Source organism: Nannospalax galili, unplaced genomic scaffold (genome assembly GCF_000622305.1).
Source record: "Nannospalax galili isolate Female #2095 unplaced genomic scaffold, S.galili_v1.0 scaffold1077, whole genome shotgun sequence".
Lineage (NCBI taxonomy): Eukaryota > Metazoa > Chordata > Mammalia > Rodentia > Spalacidae > Nannospalax > Nannospalax galili.
The window spans coordinates 98,340-116,756 of record NW_008340429.1 but is presented as its reverse complement, the minus strand read 5'-3'; the positions used below and the strand labels follow the sequence as shown (position 1 = coordinate 116,756).

The 18,417-nt window shown below is 45.9% G+C and overlaps 1 protein-coding gene and 1 long non-coding RNA gene across 2 annotated transcripts; one reads left to right on the top strand and one right to left on the bottom strand.

The window, feature by feature from the left end:
• Window positions 1-3,724: 3,724 nt before the first annotated feature.
• Window positions 3,725-4,590, bottom strand: LOC103736046. The gene is made up of 3 exons (XR_607359.3): window positions 4,455-4,590; window positions 4,094-4,215; window positions 3,725-3,976 (listed from the first exon to the last, which is right to left on the bottom strand). It is a non-coding gene; the product is annotated as an uncharacterized LOC103736046 (long non-coding RNA).
• Cd14 (CD14 molecule) lies at window positions 4,233-6,016 on the top strand. The gene is made up of 2 exons (XM_008835473.3): window positions 4,233-4,462; window positions 4,553-6,016. Exons 1-2 carry the CDS (start codon window positions 4,460-4,462, stop codon window positions 5,666-5,668), a joined length of 1,119 nt encoding a protein of 372 aa, XP_008833695.1. The 5' UTR covers window positions 4,233-4,459; the 3' UTR covers window positions 5,669-6,016.
• Window positions 6,017-18,417: the final 12,401 nt, after the last annotated feature.

Below are 18,417 nucleotides of genomic sequence, written 5' to 3'. Positions count from 1 at the left end.
TAGACTTAAAAGCATGTGCCACCATGCCCGGCTTCTTTCTCTTTAAAATAGATGTGTGTGTGTGTGTGTGTGTGTGTGTGTGTGTGTGTGTGTCTGTCTGTCTGTCTGTCTGTGTCTGTATATGTGCGATATGTGAGTGTAGATATGTGCATGCCATGACACACATGTGGCAGTCAGAAGACAAGTTCCTGGAGTTGATTCTCTCCTTCCACTTTTATGTGGGATCTGGAGATTGAACTCAGGTGTTGGGCTTTTGTGGCAAGTGATTTACCTGCTGAACCATCTCACTGGTGCCAAGCTGACTCCTTAAGCCCACACCTTGCTCCTGGTAGGAAAAATGAGATTTGTTCCTAGGCTATGCCCTGCCTGAAATGTTCACTCAGACAGCTACCACTGCTGAAACTGCCTTCTGCATGCATCTGTGTGACAACACTGATAACTTTGTAAGAATCAGCCATTATATCCTCTACCACAAAAGTAGGAGCCTGGTTGGAGGTATGGCTCAGTGATTAAGGTGCTTGCCATGCAATCATGAGAACCTGAGTTTGAATACCCAGCATTCAAGTAAACCAGACACAATGGAGGCACCTGTAACCCCAATGCTGAGAGGGGCAGGGTAAAGACAGAAAAATCTCAGGGGCTCATTGGCCAACCAGTCTGACCAAAATGACATGCTCCAGAGACATTATATATTTTTAAAAAATATAGAGAGCAATAAAGGAAGACACTGGACATTGATCTCTGACCTCCACACACATGTGCACACACAGACACACAGATTCACACAAAGATCCAGAAACTTTTCCAAGTCTCACAACCTCAGCAGAAGAGCTTGGATTCCACACCTGGCTGTTGACTAAGTATCTATTATCAGCTATCCTCAGTGAAGGTCCTCAGAACCTGGCCTGGATCGTGGACACGGTTCAGGGTATCAGGGCATGCTCAACAAGATATACAAGAAGCCATATGGTCTGAGGTTTCCTTGTTTGGGTGGGAGTAGACATGCAACTATTCTTTCTCAATTAACATTTCTGTGATTATGAAAGACTTTCAAGGGTGGTCTCGGTTCATAGCATTCTTGCCTAGCATGCAGGAAGCCCTGGGTTTGACCCACAGTACCACATAAAACCAAGCATGGTGGCACATACCTGTAATCCCAGTACTCAGGAGGTAAAGACTGGAGGATCAGAAGTTCAAGGTCATATTTGATGATATGGCAAATTTGAGGGCAGCCTGAGCTACAGACAACCCTGCCTCAAACAGATAAAAGGGCTGGGTGAGCAATCCTGAATCCTCAGCACCCACATAAAACACCGAATATAATAAACCAATTGTGTACCAATAATCTCGGCACTGGGAGGTAAAGACAGGAATAGCCCAAGGGCTCACTGGCCAGCCAGTTAAGCCAGTGGGCGAGCTACAAGTCCAGTGAGAGACCTTGTCTCAATCAAAAATAAGGATGAGAGCAGTAGAGGAAGATATTCAATGTTGACCTTTGACCTCACAAGAGCATGCACATCTGTACCCATACACGCGCGCGCGCACACACACACACACACACAGATTTTCAAGCATCTCTTTCCCCCTAGGAGTCTAAGGATACAAACTCATGAGGACTTGTATAATTGCATAGCCTCAATCTTCAACCTCTGGGACACTTGCTTCTTTTTCTCGGCAGTACACCTGATTTACTAATTCTCCTTAAGCAGAGTCCAGCCCTTCCTTTAAGGAATTGGAATTGTTCTGGGGAGAGGGCAATTGAGGGCAGAGTGCAAATGGAAAATGCTTCTTCCTGGATGAATTGAAGACTGGATGTACTGTGTACTGGTGTGGTGGTGTGTGGTGCTGGCCTTTACTCCCCACGCTTAGAAGGCAAAAGCAGGCAGATCTTTTTGAGTTGAGGCCAGCCTGGTCTATATAGAGAGTACCAGGCCAGCTACGGCTACAGGGAGACTGTCTCAAAAAGAAAGGACTGGAGTTGCCCCTCCCAAAAGCAGCCTCAAGGGAGTTCTCACCATGGGGAGTGCCCTGTGAAAATGTAGTCAGTGGGATTCCAAAGCAAGAAGCACTAACTGCCAGGATGACCAGTCTACAGCATTTATCAGGGGACTTACCTGCAGAGTGGGGCTGTACTGTCTCATGTTGAACAGCAAGTGAAAAATGTTCTACCTAAATATGTCTCTGCTGAGGTTGGAGAGATGACTCAGCGATGGAGAGCACTGACTCCTCTTGCAGAGGACCCAGGTTCGATTTCCAGCACCCACATGGCAGCTAACAACTGTCCTTAACTCCAGTTCCAGGGGATCCGACACCCTCTTCAGACCTCTGTGGGAATTGCATGACCTGGGTGCACTTAAATACATGCAGGCACTGTATTTTATGTGTACACGCATGCACATAAAATAAATATAAATAAATAAAATATAAAAATATGTCTGTCACAGCAAGTTTTTGTTAATGTTGTTTTGTTTTTGTTGTTGGGGGGGCAGGTTTTGTTTCATTTTGTTTTGTTTTTTTGGTTGTTTTTCCAGCTGACCTGGAGCTCATTATGCAGACCAGGGTGGCCTCCATCTCACAGAGATTAATAGCTGTCACAGGAAGTTTATTTGTGTGTTGAAGGAATTCGGTTTAAGGATTAGGACTAGTTTCCTTTCAGTGTTTTGAGTACCAACCTAAACACCTTTATCAATGCCTGGGATTGTTGACAGCTCTGGCTTGGGTTCAAGCCTACAGGGAATAAAAACAAATAAACGCATGCATCTGACAGCGACAGAACTGTCAAGGCACTCTGTATTTCTTGGTCAAAACAAGAGAAAGCCAGGTCTGGTGTTGCACCCCTACAATCCTAGCACTCAGGAGACAGGCAGGTGGACCTCTGTTAGTTGGAGGTCAGCCTGATCAATAGAGCATGTTCAGGGCCAGCCAGGATCACACAGTGAGACCCTGTTTTTAAACAAAACAAAAACAACAACAAACACAAACAGAGGACTGGAGAGATGGCTCAGTGGTTGAGTGCTTGCTATTCTTGCAGAGGACCTAATTTCAATTCCCAGAACCCATATCAAATGGTTTACAACCTCCCATAACTCCAGCTCTAAGGGATTCCATGGATACCTGTATGCACATGCACATAGACACACATACATACACATATTTTATTTATTTATTTATTTATTTATTTATTTATTTATTTATTTATTTATTTTGGTCTTTTTGAGACAGGGTCTCCCTGTAGCCCCAGCTGGCCTAGAACTCACTATGTAGACCAGGCTGGCCTTGAACTCAAAGAGATCTGCCTGCCACTGCCTCCCAAGTGCTAGGATTAAAGGCGTGGGCCTGGCAGACATTTTTTTTTTTTAGTAAAATAAATCTTTTTAAAAAAAACACATACAAAAAGAAATACCTTGCTTCCCAATTTCAAGTCAGGAAATGTGATAGAATGATTTAACCAATATATCTCTCTCAAATACTTTTTTTTTTTTTTTTTTGTTTGAAGCGGGGCTCCCCTTGACCCCACAGCGTACGGGGACCTCACTATGAAGACCGGGCGGCCTTAGACCAAACAGAACCCCCCCTGCCTCTGCCTCCCGAGTGCTGGGATTAAAGGCGAGCGCCATCACGCCCGGCAATACTAACATTCTTTTTAAAATTTTTAAACAAGTTGAGCGTGGTGGCTTACATCTGTAATCCTAGCACTTGGAAGGCAGCGGCAGGAGGAATGTCAGGAGTTCAAGGCTAGTGTGAGCTACATAATGAGTTACAGGCCAGATTAGGCTGCTAGAGTGAGAGACCCTGTCTCAAAAGAGAGAGAGGGAGAGGGGAGATGAAGGGAGGAAGAGAGAATTTTTAAACAAAGGAGTAGGTGGGGAGAAGGGGGACTTGTTCTTCATATTAACTTGGGTCCTTGAGCTTTATTCTCCCTCTGGAGTCCATAGATGAAGTTGGTAATCTCGTCCACAAACTCCCGGTTACGCACCTGAGAAAAATCAAAAGCTTGAATTAGAGTGGTGGGAAAGTACTAGTAATCAAAACTAGGAAAAATTGAAGGAAAAAAATGGGGCTGAATCCCCAGGATTGGGAGCAAAGTACTGACCTAAGGTTCTGGTGTGGTTCATCCTTTCCTCTGTGTACCATAGAAGCCTGAGGCGCTTGAGTCATCCCCCTGGCACGGAGTGCCTGACTGCCATGAAGAATTCTTCCTGTTTTGGTCTCTCCCTGCAAAATACTTCATTGTAATTATTTACTAAAAGTGAATAGGGCTGTTAGGAGGAAGAGAAGTGGGGAAGTGACTAGAGTTCACATAGAAGAGGAAAAGAGTGACATCCCAGGATTACATAAACTGTCAGAGGCTGCCAAAGAAGATAAATAAGCTGGTGGAAACTGGGAGCCCCAGAGCACCAGCTCAATAGGAAAGAAAACAGCTGCTCTCTGCCACAGAACTTCTCCGAACTTACCGACCATGGTGAGTTACTCGGTCCTGGGGTGGGACAGGGACCACTGGAGGAACCCTCGAAACTGGTTGGAGCCTCCCTGACCTCCGCTGTCTCCCCAGGAGTGCGTGCTCTGCTTGTTACTGTTCCTACTGACGCCAGTGCACATCTCTGCCAACATGCCGGAGCCCTGCGAGCTGGAGGAGGACGCAGTCCACTGCGTCTGCAACTTCTCAGATCCAAAGCCGAATTGGTCCAACGCCTTGCAATGTATGTCTGCGGTGGATGTGAAGTTCTACGGCGGGGGCCGCAGCCTGGAGCTGTTTCTAAGGCGTTTGGACCCCAGCACTGACCTGAAGGAGTACGTTGATATTGTCAGGTCTCTGCGCTGGCAGCGGCTCACGGTGGGAGGGGTACGGGTGCCTGCTCCGATGCTCTTCGGAGTCCTGCGAATGCTAGGGCATTCCGGCCTCAGCGAGTTGACCCTGGAAGACCTAGAGGTGACCAGCACCACGCTGCCACCACTTCTGGAAGCCACAGGGCCTGATCTCACCACCCTGCGTCTCCGCAACGTGTCGTGGGCGACAGGGGATGCTTGGCTCGCAGAACTGCAGCAGTGGCTCAAGCCTGGACTCAAGGTACTGAATATTGCCCAAGCACAGTCGCTTAACTTTTCCTGCGAACGTGTCCGCATCTTCAGAGCTCTTACCACCCTGGACCTGTCAGACAATCCTGGACTGGGCGACAGCGGGTTGGTCTCGGCTCTTTGTCCCCAGAAGTTCCCGGCCCTCCAAGTTTTAGCGCTACGCAATGCGGGGATGGAGACGCCCAGTGGCGTGTGCAATGCGCTGGCGAAGGCTGGTGTGCAGCCGCAAGTACTAGACCTCAGTCACAATTCGCTGCGGAATACAGTAAGCCCAGGAGCTCCTGGGTGTGTGTGGCCCAGCTCGCTAAACTCCCTCAATCTGTCATTCGCCAGGCTAGAGCAGGTGCCTAAGGGGCTGCCATCCAAACTCAGCGTGCTTGATCTCAGTTGCAACAGGCTTAATAGCAAACCTCGGCCAGATGAGTTGCCGAAGGTGGATAACCTGTCACTGAAAGGGAATCCCTTTCTGGACTCTGGAACCCAAGAGTACACCAGGAATTCAGGCATGGGCCCAGCCTGTGCGCGTTCATCCCTGGCGGTGGGCATATCGGGGACTCTGGCTCTGCTCCAAAGAGCCCGGAGATTTATCTAAGGCCCAATGGGGGAAAAAAATGAATGGACTTACATTGCCCTGGCTTCTGCGGGGGGTCCCAGTCAAGACGAATCAGCACTTCTTGACGAACTAATCCTCTGCCTTACATTTATTAAAATCTGGAAACCACAATGTTTAAAAAAAAAAAGTAAATAAACGAATAAAATAAAGAATGGTAAAGGGCTTGCTGCCAAATTTGATGACCTGGTTTTGATTCCCAGGATTCTCATGGTGGAGGAGAAACAATTTCTACAAGCTATCCTCTGTCCTCTACACACTATACACGTTCTGTGGTACAGGCATGTGCACACAATAAATAAATAAATAAAATGTAAAAAATTTAAAATAGCCTGAAAGCACCAGTCAATGTTATTTACTCCACAGATCTTTACTTGGTGTCTGCTATGTGTCGGGCTCTATGCTGGGTGGGAATTCATACTTAGACATTCTTCATCCCAACTCCATAGGAACCCTACCTCCCTTTGCCAAGAAAAGAAATGCACGGACAAAAGAGACAGAGCTGTGGGAGACAATGTGTAGTGGTGGCTTTTTTAACAAATTACTAACACTTCGGATAAAGGATGGTTGAATAGTAAACATACCTTGGAAGGTGCGAATGTTTTTTTCCCCTGTGCATTTTTCAAGAGTCAAAGGCAATAAAACTTGAGCCATTTTTTTATATTCTTTCTTCCTCTCCCACCCTTTAAGAGGAGAGAAACAAAGATGCCTCCTATCCTTCATAAGCTTTGAGCTTTGTAATTCCAAAGGTCCTCTTCAGTAGTATGAAACTTTGATCTCACATGTATGGTGGCTTTCATTATGTTTCTCCCCCACATAATGGGGGTTTGGGCATGGGAAACAGATAAGATGGTCTATCTTCAAACCACAGATCTGCTGTTCTGGTTGTACACGAAGATAAACCTTCCAAGCTGCTTTGCTGATTTTTTCAAAGGATAACATCTCATCCCCTTTGAAAGTTCTGTATGAACTGGATGTTTCCTCTAAACTACATTAATTCAGAAAACAAACAAAAATTTCATTTGTTAAAGTCCTAATGCAGGCAGCCGGGTATGGTGGCACATGCCTTTAATCCCAGCACTCAGGAGGCAGAGGCAGGTGGGTCCATGTGAGTTCAAGGCCAGCCTGGTCTACATAGTGAGTTCCAGGACAGCTGGGGCTACAGGGAGACCCTGTCTCAAAAAGACAAAAAAAAAAAGTCCTAATCCACAGAGTAGCAGCATTTTGGAGATAATTAGGTTAGTTAAGGCTGGGACCCTGATTCAGTAGAATTAGTAACCTTATCAGAAGAGATACAGAGAGTCCACACATTTTCTCTCTCTTTCACCCATATATAAACTAATGTGAAGACATATAACATAATGTGAGAAGGTGGTCACTTGCCAAAAGTGAGCTTTCATTAAAATCCAACAATGCTGACCCTCAATCTTGGATTTCTAACCTCCAGAACTATGAGAAAATACATTTCTGTTGTTGAAGCTACCTAGTCTATGATCTCAGAAAAAAGTGGTGGTGATGTGTCTGTATGTGATAGTGCTATGAAAAGGAATGGAATAGAGAAAGGGGACATAAATATTGAGGACTGATATGTTATATAGGATTTCAGGAAAGGCCTCTCTATAAGGAATATTTGAACAGAGATCTAAATGAATTGGAAAAGAAAGTTTGATGATATATGGGGGGAATATCACTTCAGGCAGAAAGAAAGAGGTCTTTGGAATGTTAAGAGAGACAGTAAGGAGGTTGGTGTGGCTGCAGCAGGGTAATCAAGGTGGGGAACAGATAAGATATAAGATCAAAGGGGCAAATCACATAGAGTCTTGTAAAACAATACTATTTAAAGTATGGCCCACATCAAGTGCCGGTATGTCTATTACACAAGTCTGAGAATTAAGGATAAGGGGTTACACACTTTTTGGAGTGTCTAGCATATGCTAGACAAGTTCTCTACCACTGAGACACACTATAAGCCTTACTTTTTTTCTGCAGTGTTAGAGATCAAACCCAAGGCCTGAGGTAAGACAACACTGACCAAAGAATAGAGTTGCAGAGGCAGAGTGCTTGCCTGGCATGTGTGAGGCCCCATGTTCTACCCCTAGTATGGAGGGGAAAAAATAGAAGGATGAATTGCATTTGTGGGGATAGATTTGATCAAAACACATTATATATACCTTCAAAATTCTCAAACAATAAAAAAGAGCCAAGTTGGAGGACTCACACTTGAAAATTTCAAAAGCCAAGCATGGTGGTGAACACCTGTAATCTCAGCCTTCTGGAAAGCAGAGGCAAGGAATCATTACAAATATGAGGCCATCCTGGCCTACATGGCCAGTTCCAGGTTAGTCAGGCAGGGCTACATAGCAAGACTCTATTTCAAGTCTCCTCTCCCCTGCAAAAAACCCTCCAAACAAAAAGTAAGCCTACTATAAAGTTACAGAAATTTAAAACAGTGTGGTTGTGTCATATACCAATAGAATAGATAAGATATTCAAGAAGCAAGTCCTACATGACCAAAACATTTTGACAAGGATGTCAAGACCATTCAAGGAAGAAAAGACAGTCTTTACAGCAAATGGTATGGAAAAAAATGGATATCCATAAGGAAGAGAATGAAGTTGGGTCCTTACTGATACCACATATAAACACTGAGGATATATGACTCAAATGCAAGTTCTAAAACAACTCTTAGATGAAAATACAGTGCAAAAACTTCACAACAGGGATCAGAGAGAGTGCAACTGTTAAGAGACTCTTGGAACTCTTCCAAAGGACCTGAGTTCAATTCCAAGCACCCATGTCAGGTGGCTCCAGAGGATCAAATGCTCTCTGCAAGGGATCCGATTTATATGCACATGCTCATACACACATACACATTTTAAAACATTTATAAAAGAAAAAATTTCACAATAAAGCCAGCATGGTAATTCGCATACTTGTCCCAGAACTCCAGTGACAGAGGCAGGAGGATTGTGAGTACAGCCTGTGCTACATAGTGTTGGGGTCCGAGGAATTCCCCAAATTGACCACTCAGATACTGAGTCTCAGTAAACAAAAGTGCTTTATTGAGGCCAACTGGCTGGGGACACAGACAGTCTTGGGAGCTTTACTGTGACCCCGAGCAGTGAAAAGGCAGAGCTTTTAAGCAGAAAAACCACAAAAACCACAAAGCAGGGGCTGTCCATAGAAACTATACACAGAATATCCAGGAAAGGATTGGAACAATCTAGGGCTGATTTCCAGAGACTTTACCTGTCCAGACATTGGCTGTCTTACCTGGGGCAGAACGTTCTTTCTCTTCTGCCCCAGATTATTCTCATAGAAACCATACACAAATGTATTAGGTATACTGCCATTGGCTAGCTTACCTTGGGCAGAACATTCTATCTCTTCTGCCCCAGACCATTTCCATAGAAATCATAAACAGATACCAGGAAAGGGTTTGAACAATGAAGGGGATTTCCAGAGTCGGGTGGAGGGCAGCTTTTCTTAGACAATAGGGAGGGGGTCTGAGGAGGACTCTCTTTCATTCCCCCTTTTAGTTTTTGGAAGTTCTTGAATCAAACCATTGATTCATATGGGTCGTCTATGAGGTTGTAATGGGCTCCCATTGATTCATACATAGCATCTAGGGGATTATAATGGGCCCTCATAACCATCAGTTGTACAGCAGAGACCCTTTGTTTAATAAACTTAACTAGAGCATTTAGGATACAGGGTCCAAAGATTAACAGTGCTATGAAGATTAAGAGCGGACCAGCTATTGCAGTGATAAGGGTAGTAAGCCAAGGTGACCAGGAGAATAAAGAATCAAACCATTTCTGGGAATCTTTTCTAAGTTCTTCTTGTTCTAGGAGACTCTGTTTTACCTGTGCCAGGGTGTCCTTAATCACACCTGAATGGTCGGCATAAAAACAACATGTTTCTCCTAGAGCATACAGAGTCCACCTTCCTTAAGAAAAAGTAGGTCTAAGCCTCTTCTATTTAGTAGGACTACTTCAGCTAAGGAGTCCATTTGTTGTTCTAAATAGGAAGCAGTGGCATGTAATCTCCTGATATCTTTATCAACTTGTTCACTTAAAACTTTTAAGTTTTGGTCACTTGTGACCCAGGCTGCCATTCCGATGGCAGCAGACCCAGCTATCCTTGTTTCCACGAGGAGAGGAACCAAAATGGAGGCTTCCATAGCTCTTCGAGGCCAAGAGAGACCATATGATGTCTTCCAGCATTCCCCTCAGAGTAATAAACCTGGGGCATAACATGTTCTAGTACACAAAATTCCTGTCTCCCTATGAAATATTGGGGGTGTAAACAAGGGGTTAGGCCAGAGGAGCAAGCAAACCAAGTGGAGCGGGGGGCAGCAAGCAACTGGGTGTCTCCTATAGACCAGGTGTTTCCTGGTACTGTATAGGACTGATTACAAACCTCAAGGTAGGGGGAAGTAGTTAATGGATATTCTTTTGACATAAAGCATAGCCCCTGCCCCTTCAGATCCCCTAGGGTGAAAGTAGTTTCCCAGGGACATGAAGCAGTGTCATTCAGGGGCACTATTTTTAATTCTTGTCTTTTTGCAGTGAGAGCAAAACCTATGTAGTAGGGTGGTCGGGGATCCAGGCAGAGCCAGCAGTCTTTGGTCATCTCAGGGCTCGTATTCTTTAAATATTAGAAGGTAGCCTTCATGGTATTTATGAGGGGCTGTCCTAGAAGGGGAGAGAAATCTTCATCCCTCAGAGGCATTGGCCTTCTAGCCAGGAGAGTGGTCAGGCTGGGAATCAGGTTAGTTGGGGTTTCTGAAGGAGGGGGGGGGGCTAAATCAAGTTTAAAATCTGCCAAAGGTCCTATAGGTCAAGGTGGTAAGGGTTTTGGGAATTTTTGAATTATAAATAGGGTTCCAGCGTCTTTGCCAGATACATAGGCCCTCAGTCCCCATGTGCAGCCTGTGTCCCATTTCTGATCATAGTAAAAACATCCCATTTTTTAGGGTTATAATAAGAGGGTTACAAGTCTTGGAGACCGTACAAGACCTATTTTTTTCTAATTGAATATTTAGGTATGGATCTTGTTGCTTATAACATGTCGGGGCCCATGTCTCACATCCCCAGTATGCACAAAAGTAACTTCCCTCATCATCACAACTAGTCCCAGTGTTTGCTGGGCATGTGTAGAAGGATGTTCCCAAGGTCTTCTCTGCATGTATGGTGCCGGCTCTGCATCCAGTAGCAAGGAGGGATGTTTGTCCAGATGCTCCTGACATTGCTATTGCTACTGATCCCCCAAATGATCCCCCATAGACACTGTGGGCCTCCAGTTGTTTTAGGGAGCCCAGTGTTGGCCATAAGGAACATATGTCAGCTTTAAATTGGGGAGCAATTTGAGGGCTATGAGGTGTAACTTCCATAAGTTTTTCCTCTTTGTGTATCCAATAATCTCCAAACATAAGTCTGGGGTTGGTAAATTCCCTGGGGGTAAGTTTCAAGGGCTAATAAAAGTAGAATCATAATCATAGTGTGGAAGTGATAGGTGGGTTTTCTTTTACCAGTCGAAGTTTTAAGGGGCCTTTTGGATGGGATTGGACTCTCCCTTTTTCTCGGTCAGCTTGCGCAGGCTTGAAGTGCAAGTGATGAATCCAGTGCGCAGTCCATCTACTTTCACTGCTGTGAGAGTCGTTAGAATCATAGTGAATGGTCATATCCACTGAGGGGCCAGTGTCTCCTTCTGATGGCATGTCTCCAGGTCGGTAAGGATGTGTAGTAGCTGGGGGCAGTTCATGCACATGCTAGATCAGGGGTAGAGTTGCTCCTGTACCACCTGTAATGCCCTAATATATGGGAGGATTTCATGATTAGATATTTCAGCCAACAGTTCTGACTTTAATCTTGGGACTAGGGGAGGGGGTCTTCCGAAAAGAATCTCAAAAGGAGTTATTCCCTGAATATACGGGGAGTTTCTAGCCCTGAGGAGGGCAAAAGGAAGGAGAGTTACCCAGTCTGCGCCAGATTCTAAGGTTAATTTAGTCAAGGTCTCCTTAAGGGCCCGATTCATCCTCTCTACCTGCCCTGAACTCTGGGGATGGTATGCACAATGTAGTTTCCAATCTGTCCCCAGGGCCTTTCACTTTGCTAAGGCCTGTATTACCTGAGAGATGAACGCTGCTCCATTGTCAGATCCTAACACCAGGGGCACACCAAACCTGGGAATGAGTTCATCCAGCAACTTCTTGGCAACTGTGGTTGTCGTTTCCTTCTTGGTCAGAAAAGCTTCTACCCATCCTGAAAAAGTGTCTACAAAAACTAGTAAATATTTATAACCAAATGTCCTGGCTTCACCTCAGTGAAGTCTATCTCCCAGTGGACTCCAGGTGCAGTTCCTCTTTCACAGTTTCCTGAGGATTTATCACTTTTCAGGTAGGCATTAGTCATCTGGCATGCCATACATCTGGAGGTGATGGATGTCCTGTATTGTAGCTGTTGAGGAAGGAAACTGGAAGCATCTGGTTAGTAATAACCTGATCTTTTCCCATGTGGGTTCCTTCATGGAGGTGGTGAGCTAGCATTTCTCCCAGGCAGCGGGAGAGGATGACATTGCCATCTGGAGTGTGTCTCCATCCTGAGGAGACATGCTCATTTGGAATTGTCTGGAACTATTTGTCATCCTCTTTTGTATATGAAGGCTTTTCAGGTAACGTAGATCTGGCAGGGCTAGGAGAGCAGGTTCGGATGGGGATTCTGCTATTTCCTTGGCAGCTTGATCCGCCTTTTGGTTTCCTTGGGCCTCAGGTGTGCTGTTCTTTTGATGTCCTGGGCAATGAATGACTGCCACCGTTTTTGGCATCCATATGACTCTTAACAAATCAATGATCTCTTGTCTGTTTTTAATAGTCTTTCCCTCTGAAGTCAGGAGGCCTCTTTCTCGATAGATGGCTCCATGTACATGAACAGTGGCAAAAGCATATCTACTGTCAGTGTAAATGTTGACAGTCTTACCCTCTCCCAGTCTTAGGGCCTGAATCAAAGCTATTTGTTCAGCCTTTTGAGCAGGGGTTCCTTTGGGCAGGGCTTCTGCCCATAAAATATCCTCCTGGGTGACTACTGCTGCCCCTGCATACCTGACTGCATCTCTGATGTAACTGCTCCCGTCTGTGTACATCACCAAGTCAGGATTCTTCCATGGTATGTCAGTGAGTTGGGTCAGCTTCCCTGGGCATGCTGCAGCAATTCAGAACAATCATGATGCACAGTCATCTCAGACTCAGTCTCAAGGAACAGGGATGCAGGGTTTAAGGTTCTGGTCAGGCAGGGCACATCTAGCAGGAGAGACTGGTAATGTGTTAGTCTTGCATTTGTGAGCCAGCGATCAGGCAGGGACCTCAATACCCCTTCAATAGCATGGGAGGTAGTCGCAATAAGTTGTTGTCCCAAGGTAAGCTTGTCAGTGTCTTTAACCAGGACTGCAGTGGCTTCTATGATTTTTAAACAGGCTGGCCATCCAGCCACTACTGAGTCTAATTTTTTTGAGAGGTAGGCTACTGGTCTCTTCCAGGGGCCCAAAGTTTGAGCAAGTACACACTTTGCTACACCAAACCATTCATCTATATAAAGGTAGAAGGGCCTCGAGACATCAGGCAAGGCTAGGGCTGGTGCAGAAGTGAGGGCTTGTTTTAGGTTGTCAAAAGCCTGTTGCTGTTCTTCTCCCCAAGAAAATGCTGAGGGTTCCCCCCTTGTTACCTCATAAAGAGGCTTGGCCAGCTCTGCAAAACCAGGTATCCATAGGCAACAATATTCAGCTGGCCCCAGGAATTCTCTGACTTGCCTCTGACTTTGAGGAACAGGGATGTCCAGGACAGCCTTTTTCCTTGCAGAGGACAGCCTGCCTATACCCCCTTCTAATTGAAACCCCAGATATTGTACCTTCTCCTGGCAGATCTATGCCTTTTTAGCTGACACCTTGTATCCCTGGTGTTGAAGCTCCTCTAACAAGTCTATTGTAGCCTCTAAGCAAGAGGGGCGATCTGGGGTGGCGAGGAGCAAATCATCTACATACTGTAGAAGGGAAACTGGGGCATGGGCAGCTAGAAACCCTCAGAGGTCTTCATGTAGGGCCTCATCAAAGATGGTGGGAGAGTTTTTAAACCCTTGTGGAAGCCTTGTCCATGTCAGTTGGCCACTAAACCCCTCTTCAGGATCTTGCCATTCAAAGGCAAAGATAAGTTGACTCCTCTTGTCCAAGGGGATGCTGAAAAAGGCATCTTTTAAATCCAGGACAGTACAGATTGTGCCACGGTCTCCGAACCCCTTCATCTCAGGCAGAGGAATGAGAGGCTGCAGCGATGGGGGTCAAGGAGGGGGAAGTGCACTGCCCGCCCATTTCTCCAGGCCTTTTCCCCAAGGACAATCAGATGTGGCAGGGAGTCACTTCAAGCAGGAAAACTCATTTATTGGCAAGGCTGATCAATATTTAAGGGCAAAAGTTGCAAGCATTAGCATAGGCGGGAGAGCCGTCATCCAATCAGCTTAGAGGTCTCGTATGCCACACAGGCTCTTCTCATCGTATAACATATTGTTCACGAGGTGGTCACACGTCCTTTACTGGCTACGCTCCAATCAGTATTACTTCCTCTTTTTGTGGCGAGTCAAGCTGGCCAGCTGCCTCTGCCTTCACCTCAGCTGCTCAGCACCATCTTGTTACCGCGCCTCCACAGATTGTCCTGTCAGGGGCCAGGGAGCTCAGGAGGTGTAAGGATTTGGCACAGTGGGGTGTATGTCCATGACTCTCTTATTCACCTCTCTCAGATCTTGCATGGGTCTGTAGTCATTAGTCCCTAGCTTCTTCACAGGGAGTGGGAAGTGTTCCAAGGAGACTGACAGGGGACCAAGATGCCAGATTCCCATAGTATTTTTAAGTGAACCCGCATAGAGGCTTGTGCTTCAAAGGATATCAGGTATTGTCATACCCAAACAGGACTAGCAGTGCTTCCAGAATAACCATCACGGGTGGTCGGTGGGCTGCAAACCCTGGGGGATTTCCCTCGGCCCAGACCTGGGGAATCTCTTGCATCAATTTAACAGTTAGGGATAGCAATTGATCCAGAGAGGGCCCTTCATGAAGACAGTATTAGTCCTCAGCTCACAGGGTGAGAACAAATCCGGTGGTCTCTACATTGACCTTATCTTTGTCAAAATGGATTGAGGCACCGAGTTTACTTAGCAAATCCCAGCTTAACAATGGGTAGGGAGAGTCAGGGATAACCATGAAGGAATATTGAAACTGCCCTGTGCCCAAATTGACAGTTCTCTGAGTAGTCCAAGGATAAGAGCAGCTACCTGCAACTCCTTGAATGTAGGTGTATCACTGTGAGGCCAGTGGGCCAAGGGGCTTTTTCAGGACTGAGAAGGTGGCACCAGTATAAACCAAAAAGTCAACAGGCCTCCCTCCCACTTTTAGGGTTAGGTGGGGCTCAGGGAGGGGAGACGAGCCCTGACCCCCTCAGTTATCCAGTTCCAGTACCTTTTGAGTTCCTTTATTATGTCAAGGGCAAGCCCGAATCCAGTGTCCTATTTCCTTGCAGTAGACACATTGGTCTCTCTTGAGAGGGCCATTTTGGGGAGGTAGTCCAGTCTGCCAGCTCTGCTTTCCTGGAGAATATTTTCTCAGGGGGTGTTCTCCTTCTCTTAGTGCTAGAGCTCAAGCCAATTTCCGATTGTGACGTTCCTCATGTTCTTCCTGGATTTCACAGTTATTAAAAACCTTTTGGGCTATTTCAAGAAATTCAGAAAGACTGTTACCTTCAAAACCATCCAGCTTCTGCAAATTTTTGTGGATGTCAGGTGCTGGCCGAGTCACAAAGGCTATATTTATGGCTTGTTTGTTCTCTGATGCCTCAGGGTCAATAGGAGTGTAGGCTCTATAAGCTTCCATAAGTCTTTCCAGAAACTGTGCTGGAGCTTCTGTCTGTCCCTGCAAAACCTGACTGACTTTTGACAAACTTATGGGCTTTTTGGCAGCAGCCTGGAGATCCCCGCCCCATAAGAATCTGGTGATAGAGTTTGAGTGCTTCCCTACCTTCAGAGGTGTTGGAGTCCCATCTGGGTCGTCGTCAAGAAAAGGCCTCCTCAATCTCTGCTGGATCCTCAGTGAATTGGCAATTCTCAGACAGCACCTGTTTCCAGGCCTCTGAGAGGATCTGTGTATGTTCCTCAGTGGTAAAAAGAGTGAGGAGGAGCTGCTGGACATCATCCCATGTGGGTTTATGGGTAAGGAAAATCATCTCCAACAATCCAATCAAGGCTTGTGGTTTTTCAGAGAAGGGGGAGTTTGCAATATCCAATTATAAATATCACTAGTTGAGAAGGGAGTATAAACAAAAAAACTACGGCCAGAGGCATCTGTGGGGCCATAGCACGGAGGGGAAGGACAGCAGGAGTTGTCTCAGGCCTATAGGGCTGTCCTGAATGATGTGTGGAGAGGTGAGGAGTGGAGGGATGGTTGGGGAGGGAAGAGAGTCTGGGGAAGGAGGTGAAGCTGGGGAAGGAGGAGAAGCTGGGGAAAGAAGAGAAGCTGGGGAAGGAGGAGGAGCTGGAGAAGGAGGAGGCACAGTTGGGAAATGTGAATAAGGAGGAGGATCCAAGAGAGGGTCCTCAGTTGAAGGGGGGAGGACAGGAGGTGGGTGAGACTGGGAGGGAGTCCATCAAGGACCCAGAGACAAGATGGAGGGTTTTGAGGTAGATAGAGATAAATAGGGTGTCAACCATTTGGGGGTTTTATCCAAAAGGTAAAAGTAAGCCATAACATAAGGGACCTGATCAGGATGTCCTGGGCTTCCAAAAATCATGGCCTGAAAAGAAGAAAGCTTGTTAATCTTAAAGGAACCAGTAGAGGGCCACCCTACATCAAAGGACGGCCATTCAAGAGAACAGAGGGTCTGGAATTTCCCCGAATAAACAGTGTCTCCAGAGATTGCAGCTGCTTTTTGAAAATCTTTAAAATGAGAAAGAATTAAGTCAAGGGGAGTATCTTCAGATGATTCAGTCTGACCTATGATGGAAAAGAAGAGGATTAATCCAAAACAAAGACCAATGAGAACTAAACAAACAGGAAACAAAGACTTGAGACCAGGATGATACAGAACAAAAGCGCTGTGCATTGGGGAAGTTGGGGAACCACTGCATGTTCGATGGTCACTGTGGGAGCAACTAGGGTCAATGCCAAATGCCCAGAGGGCACAGACAGTCAACCAACCAGATGGAGGGTTGGGGCATCCCCCATCCTCCGGCTTGGAGAGCAATACTGCATCCAGTTTCTCTCCTTTGAGCCCACAGAAGTCCGGACACTCAGAACAGAAACAAAAACAGGCTCACCATGGGAGGAATCAGAACTGAAGTCTCCTGGCGCCAGATGGAGGACAGAAAACTACAGGAAAACAGGCTGAGGGTCTTTTGGGCATCCCGGACGAGCCCCCTAAATGTTGGGGTCCTAGGAATTCCCCAAATTGAGCACTCAGATACTGAGTCTCAGTAAACAAAAGTGCTTTATTGAGGCCAACTGGCTGGGGACACAGACAGTCTTGGGAGCTTACTGTGACCCTGAGCAGCAGGGCTTTTAAGCAGAAAAACCACAAAAACCACAAAGCAGGGGCTGTCCATAGAAACTATACACAGAATATCCAGGAAAGGATTGGAACAATCTAGGGCTGATTTCCAGAGACTTTACCTATCCAGCCATTGGCTGTCTTACCTGGGGCAGAACGTTCTTTCTCTTCTGCCCCAGATTATTCTCATAGAAACCATACACAAATGTATTAGGTATACTGCCATTGGCTAGCTTACCTTGGGCAGAACATTCTATCTCTTCTGCCCCAGACCATTTCCATAGAAATCATAAACAGATACCAGGAAAGGGTTTGAACAATGAAGGGGATTTCCAGAGTCAGGTGGAGGGCAGCTTTTTCTCAGAGGATAGGGAGGGGGTCTGAGGGGCACTCTCTTTCAATAATAAGACCCTGTCTTGAATAAAACAAAATAACAATGATAATAAACTTCACAATATTAGATTTGACAATGATTGTGAAACTTCACAATATTAGATTTGACAATGATTATTTTCACATGACACCAAAGACACAGGCAACAGAGAAAAATAAACAAATTGGACTTTATGAAAAATTGTTAAATGTCAGACTGGAGAGATGGCTCAACAGTTAAGAGCACTGGCTACTCACCAAAGGACCTGGGTTTAGATCCCAGCACCCACATGGCAGCTAACAATGGTCCCCAACTCCAGTTCCAGGGGATCTGACCCTCTTCTGGCCTCCACCAGCATTGTATATATGGCTGCTCTCATACATGTGCAGGTGAAACATTCATACATATACAATAAAAATAAATCAAACTTTTCAATGTGTGCATCAAAAGACACTAGAGAGCCCAGCATAGTGGTGCACACCTTTAATCCCAGCATTCAGAAGGTAGAAGCAGGCAGATCTCTGTGAGATCGTGGTCTGTCTGGTCTACATGATGAGTTCCAGGCCTACTGGGGCTACAGGGAGACTCTGTCTCAAAAGAAAAAAATCCTACAAAGAATTACCATCTCACACCTACAGGTTGCTACAATTAAAAATTCAGGGATATAGGTCAGTAGTTGAGGGCTTTTCCAGCATGCACAAGGACCTAGTTTTAATCTTAAGGGGAAGGGGAGAGAGAGAGAGACAGGGAGAGAGAGAGGGAGAGGGAGAGAGAGAG